Here is a 6,050-nt window from a genome sequence, read left to right on the forward strand (position 1 = left end):
TAGAACAAAAGAAAGAATGAAATGCTGAATATTTCAGATATATGAAATTATTATTGATGCTTCCAATCTCAAGAGGTCATTATTTAAAAAAAAAAAAGAAGTTTATATGATTTTTGAGTTGAACATTTAGAATATATTTTCATAAAAAACATGACCAAAAGCATTCATATATGAAAAAATTGTAAGATAACATTAGCATTGTAAATGTTTTCTGTAGAAAAAAGAAGTCCAATGATCAAATTACCAAAATTTCTTTTAAATGTAGTGATTGTAAGAAAAAGACTTATGATTATTATACAATACATTTTAACGTATATCGAGATGTATTTTATACGCTTACAAAATGGATTACTAAAGTATTATTTTTATTCGTTTTTATAATTTATACTCATCATTATTGTTTTTATGAAACTCCACTTGGCAGTTGTACATTTTTATATTTTATGATACATTCAACAAGTTTAGTAATTTTTTGTAAATACATTTGCATTGTAAACTGTACTAAATAATATAGTGTAATAAATTATATTTATTCAAGTTTAGTACTCTGGTCTCCATTTTATTAACAAATATATTTAGTATAAGACGTTTGAAGCTGAAAAATGTATAAAATCTGGAAAGTGATGGCGAATTAAAAAAATCTGTATACATTCAACTTATCATAAATTACGATTGGCAAATAAAAAAAACTTATAACTACAAATCAACTTAAATGTCATTTAAACATTGTTCTGTTATTTCAAAAAGAGGGTAATATTTTCCATTTCTCTTGGCAATATCATAGGCTGTATCACCACTGGAGTTTTTGATATTTGGATTCACATCTGGATGTAACAAAAACAGCTGCAGACATGGTGAATTCTGAGAACTTGCAGATGCTAAATGCAGTGGTGTCTGTTCACCCTTGCTTCTAGCATTCACATCTGCACCATGGTCAATTAAAACTGCAGCGCAGTCCACATTGTTCCAACAACAAGCTGAGTGAAGCGGTTGCCAGTCATCTTGAGTTTTTGCATCAATCTTTGCCCCATTTTCCAACAAGAACTGTAACAGTAAAAGTTAAATCAATTCTGATAATTTAGTGAATGAATAAAGTTTGTTTACCTTTACTATTTCTGGATGATTGCCATAGCAAGCTCTGTGAAGTGGAGTATACCCATCATTATCAACGCAGTTGATTAATGCAGGATCCATTGAGAAATACTTTTTCACTTGATCTAGTCTGCCATTCTCTGCTGCTTCTAGAATTGCTTTATGAATAGGATCTGCAGACAACACAAATTATTCGAAGTAGAAGTAACATATTAATGATTAGATTCATTAATTCGCAACAGCGAAATTAACTTTATTATAAGTTCGGCCCATTGATTCAAATACTCGATATAAGGATTCAAACCGAAAATAAAAAAATAACCTGCGGCGTCCATATCTTCTTCGACACCATCATCATCGTCTTCCCAAGCACTGACTTGCATTCGATCAGTCTTTGGTGTACTGAGTATTTCATCTCGTATTTTCTCCAAATCCATTAAGTCATCGTTTTCTTCGTCTGATGACATTTTGACAATTCACACAATACTTTTAATCTGACGAAATAGTTTTTGACGAACGTCTAGCGGCGTGTTTATGTTGACATTTTATCTGTCCGGCGCGCGGAGACCCACGTGATCGCGAGCAGCTGCGCGGCGCGCAATTTGAAATGATATCATCATTTGCTAAACGAATCGAATGTAATACACTTATAAAAACCTTTAACGTTGTTTAAAGTATACAATCTAAGCAAAAAGAAAACAATGCGTAAGTAGCGAAAATTCGAGATAGCCGTGTGTACGTACGTCATGTTTACAGATCATATGGGGAATCTGGTGTGCATGTCTAATTTTAGATATGAAATCGGAGCTTAAAGATAAAATTAAGTTTCTATTTGTTTTATGTGCGTTATCGCGGTTACCAACGGCGGCGCTAATACGCTTATGTAATTATGTAATAAGCGGAGTTTATTTAGGTGAAGTCATTCATCATTGAAATATTTTCGAATTTTCCCATTGTTAAGCACACATTGCATTAGGATATATCAATGCCTCATACAATTAAATGAAGAATAATAATTTTCAATTCAATATTGAATACTGTACCTGAAAGGAGATGTCGTAATTAGAGACAAATATTTTAACTGATGGTGCAGGTAAATAAACAATTGTTAATGCCAAATCTGTAAATTTTTCAATTGCACATCACCGTGTCATATCTTACAAATAAGTTGGGTAAAATTAATTCATTACTAAATCAGGGGACTGCTTCAACTTTGCGAACGATGAGATCAGTTGGATTCGTTGTAAGATATTTTTTTTAGTCATATTCTTAGATAAGCTCTTTTGGATAGAAACATTAAAAAAGACATCATTCATACTTTTCTCTCGCAAGCTCGTTTTGGTTTTCTAAAGACATGTCAGTCAACTCTCGGTGAAATCAGCGTATTCGATTCGCCAAAAGAAAAATAAAGCGTCAAGTCGATCTGTTAGCTTCGTCAATGAAAGAAGTCACCGATTGGTGTCCATTGCTATCTGCCGCTAATTAAGCGATAAGAGACGTTAAAGTTAGAATTGGAATCGCCGAAGAGAAGGAAGCAATCGTATCTGTCGTCGCGGGCTTCATTGTCCGAAGAATCTTGCCGTCGGACGAAAAATCCTCCACCGCATTCTCTCAACTTTTCCACGCGCAGCCTACATACCCGTCGCGCACTGCAGCGATCGGCGCAAAAAAGGAAAGGAAAAAGAAAAAGAAATCGCAGCGTCAGTGTTGTTGGCTGCACACGCGTCTCGGCGCGGTATACATGTTGGCGATAAGATAAGCGCACACTCGCAGAAATTTTCAGCGGCAGAGGCACTCGGTCCGAGGCTCGCGACAGCAGCAGCGGCAATAATCAACGTCAGTCGGGCAGTGCAAGTCGCCGGCGAAAAGTCGAGGGAGATCGGGCAAGCGACGGGCGGAGAGATGCCGAGGCAGCCGCAGTAGCGCCCAGCGACGACCGCAGCTCCGACGACAGAGACGGGACGACGAAGATGCCGGCCTGCGGCAGCAGCGAGGAGGCCGCCTGCCTGCGGGGCCTGTCGGCCACCAGCAAGCAGGGCGCCTCGCCGCAAGGGCCAGCGGCCCTGTACTCGGCGCAGCAGCAGCGCCAGCAGCAGCGCCAGCAGCAGCGCGAGCGCCAGCGCCGGCCGGCGCCGAGGCGCGCGGCCGCGCACGCCTGGCGGCTGGCGGGCAGCCTGGGCCGCGCGGCCCGCAAGGCGCTCGCCTACGGCTTCCTCGCGCCGCTCGTCTGCCTCTCGTGCTGGCTGTGCCTGGGCTGGCTGAGCCTGCGCGCGCCGCTCGCGGCCTGCGGCTGGCTGCTGGGCCTGGCGCGCGGCGCCCGCGGCCCGCGGCTGGCCGCCGGGCCGGGCGAGCGGCGACGCTGCGTGCTCGTGTCGGGCGGCGGCAGCGTGCAGGCGGTGCGCCTCGCCCGGAACCTGTCGAGCAGCGGCGCGCGCGTGGTCGTCTGCGAGCTCGAGGGCCTGCTCGGCCTGGCCCGCTTCTCGGCGGCCTGCGCGCGCTACTACAGCCTGCCCCGGCCGGAGCGCCACGGCGCGGCCGCCTACGTGGCGGCGCTGCAGGACATCGTGCGCCGCGAGCGCTGCACCCACTACGTGCCCGTGAGCGCCAGCTCGCCGGCCTACTTCGACGCGCTGGCCAAGCCGCACCTGGAGCTGCTGGGCTGCGAGTGCTTCGTGCCGGGCGCGCGCGAGCTGGCGCGCCTCGACGACCCGCTCGAGCTGCTCGGGCGCGCCGAGCGGCTGGGCCTGCCCACGCCGCGGCACCGGCTGCTCGACAGCCTGGACGAGGCCGCGCGGCTCTACGAGGACGGGGCGCTGGCCGCCGCGCACTACGCCCTGCCGGCCGGCCCGGCCGGCATGCGCGAGCGCCGCCCGCTGCCGGAGCTGCGGCTGGCGGCCAGCCTGGCGGACTTCCGCCGCCAGCAGCGCCGCATGCAGTCCTGGCGGGGCCGGCGCTGGCTGGTCATCCGCGAGCCGGCGGGCGCGCACTACGTCACCTGCACCACGCTGCGCGACTCGCGCGTCCTGGCCAACGTCACCTGCCGCGTGGACGAGGCGGGCCTGGCGCCCGAGGACCGGCCCGAGGTCGGCCGCTGGCTGGAGCGCTTCTTCTCGGAGCGCGGCGGCGAGCTCGGCCCCGTCAGCGGCCACCTCAGCTTCCGGCTGATCGCGCTCGAGGACAAGCCGGGCGAGCTGCTGGCCGTCGGCTGCCGCGTCGGCCTGCCCACGGCGTACCTCTGCCACGGCAGCTCGCAGGCGAGCTTGATCCTCAAGCGGCCCTGCCGGCACCGCCAGCAGCAGCCGCCGCTCCGGGAGTCGTCGTACCCCGCCGGCACGGACGGCCGGCCCCGGCTGCTGGACAAGCGGGAGGCGCTCTTCCAGATTTCGGACCCGCTGCCCTACTGCGTCTACTGCTACCTGCAGCTGCCCTTGGGCCGATTCTACGAGGCGCTCGGCGCCTGGGCTGGATGCGCTTCCCGACGCGGTGGTGCAATTGTGTGATACAAACAATCGTGCTTCTGCGAATTCTGTGTGTGTATGCTTGCGCGATCAATTGTTATCGCTCCCCCCCCCCTCCCCCCTCTCTCTCTCTCTTGCTCTCTTGATTTCTTTCGTTTTTTCTTTTCTCGAAAAAAGTGCAGTGCGCGCGTGCGTGCGCGTGGAGCCATGTAAATAAGGTATCGCGACACGAGTGCTATCGTTTGACGAAGACAGTGGCGAAGCGAAGGACGATAGTAGCATTGGGAAAGAGGGGGAGAAGACAAACCGCATGAAAAGAGATACGAACGTATACTCGACGAAAGAAATGCCGAGAGAGTCAGAGGGAGCGAGAGCGAAAATGAGGCTTCCACATATACCTATTTTTGTCTATCCACGCGACATTTTCGTTCATTCGGGGCAGCCTCGTTCCAGGCACCACCGCGCGCGCGCAAGAGAGAAAGAGAGAGAGAGAGATGGATGAGTTATGATTGCGAGGCTTTACCTGGCACGGAATTGCCCTACGTCTCTTGCTCGCTTTCTCGCATTTTTATATTTATTGTTATGCTGAACGACGCGAAGCTATCCTCCTATTTCGCGCCGCATCGGGAATTTTTTCCACTTGATTGACGGACACGACGATGACACGAAGACATAAGTCACATGACGCGCGAGCCACACGCTAACTACGCATTAGGACGTAGAAAATTTTCGGTTTCTGTGAGATGCCCTGACCGCATTATGGGCCTGGAAAAGCCTTGCCATTCGTTTCCGTGAGCAAGTAGTTGGAGATCGACTTGTGCGAAGCGTAAGAGCGGAACGAGCGATGTCTTTCATGCGCTACGAATATTAGGCTTAATAAATTATTTTTTAACTAGTTCTATAAGCTACGAGGACACGCGTATTGATAATTGGCTGACTAATGAGATATCACATGGTACACAATACATAATAGATATGGTTGTAAGTCATCGAAACTGCGCTTCTATATGTGTATATATATATATATATATATATATATATGTATGTGTGTGTGTGTGTGTGTGAGTGTGTGTATGTATGTATATATATATATGTATGTATACATATGCATCAGAAAAAAATAATCATTTTATATGTTTGCTAAACATTACTATGCTAGTTATGTTGTGATGCGGCAACAGCGATATTCTCCACGTCTGTAAAAAGTCGTCGTAGTTCGATAAGCTTCACTAGGAGTATGAAAATGTAACGAGCTTTTTCTCCATTACTACTGTCTACGCGCCGTTAGAGAATCATCCATGCAATCGCACGTGATTGCTGGAGGAGATTCACCTCGTCAAATCTGATGTACATATGCGAGATAAGGATTGCAATAAATAAATTTTTATTTTTCGAAAAAAGCAACACGACGAACGTGTAATTGATTGAGATGCGCGGCGAACGATCGCCAAGTGGTCTCGTAGAAGGAAAGCACGGAGGAAGAGTCGGCCGCGCAGTGTC

The 6,050-nt window shown here is 48.4% G+C and overlaps 2 protein-coding genes across 2 annotated transcripts; one reads left to right on the plus strand and one right to left on the minus strand.

The window, feature by feature from the left end:
* Nucleotides 1-2: 2 nt before the first annotated feature.
* LOC131670627 (ankyrin repeat domain-containing protein 49-like) lies at nucleotides 3-1,626 on the minus strand. The gene is made up of 3 exons (XM_058946355.1): nucleotides 1,415-1,626; nucleotides 1,105-1,265; nucleotides 3-1,044 (listed from the first exon to the last, which is right to left on the minus strand). The coding sequence occupies exons 1-3, from the start codon at nucleotides 1,557-1,559 to the stop codon at nucleotides 709-711; spliced, it is 642 nt and encodes a 213-aa protein (XP_058802338.1). The 5' UTR covers nucleotides 1,560-1,626; the 3' UTR covers nucleotides 3-708.
* Nucleotides 1,627-2,913: 1,287 nt separating this feature from the next.
* LOC131670624 (uncharacterized) lies at nucleotides 2,914-5,945 on the plus strand. Its single transcript, XM_058946352.1, has one exon. It carries the CDS (start codon nucleotides 3,063-3,065, stop codon nucleotides 4,590-4,592), a length of 1,530 nt encoding a protein of 509 aa, XP_058802335.1. The 5' UTR covers nucleotides 2,914-3,062; the 3' UTR covers nucleotides 4,593-5,945.
* Nucleotides 5,946-6,050: the final 105 nt, after the last annotated feature.

This window comes from Phymastichus coffea, unplaced genomic scaffold, assembly GCF_024137745.1.
Source record: "Phymastichus coffea isolate CEN01 unplaced genomic scaffold, Cenicafe_Pcof_1.1 PCOF00112, whole genome shotgun sequence".
In the NCBI taxonomy this organism is placed as follows: domain Eukaryota; kingdom Metazoa; phylum Arthropoda; class Insecta; order Hymenoptera; family Eulophidae; genus Phymastichus; species Phymastichus coffea.

Coding starts and splice junctions, on each gene's coding strand:
- LOC131670627 (XM_058946355.1), bottom strand. CDS start 1,559: ATGTCATCAGACGAAGAAAACGATGACTTAATGGATTTGGAGAAAATA. Junction 1,266..1,414: donor AGAAGATATGGACGCCGCAG/GTTATTTTTTTA, acceptor TGTTGTCTGCAG/ATCCTATTCATAAAGCAATT. Junction 1,045..1,104: donor ATCATCCAGAAATAGTAAAG/GTAAACAAACTT, acceptor TTACTGTTACAG/TTCTTGTTGGAAAATGGGGC.
- LOC131670624 (XM_058946352.1), top strand. CDS start 3,063: ATGCCGGCCTGCGGCAGCAGCGAGGAGGCCGCCTGCCTGCGGGGCCTG.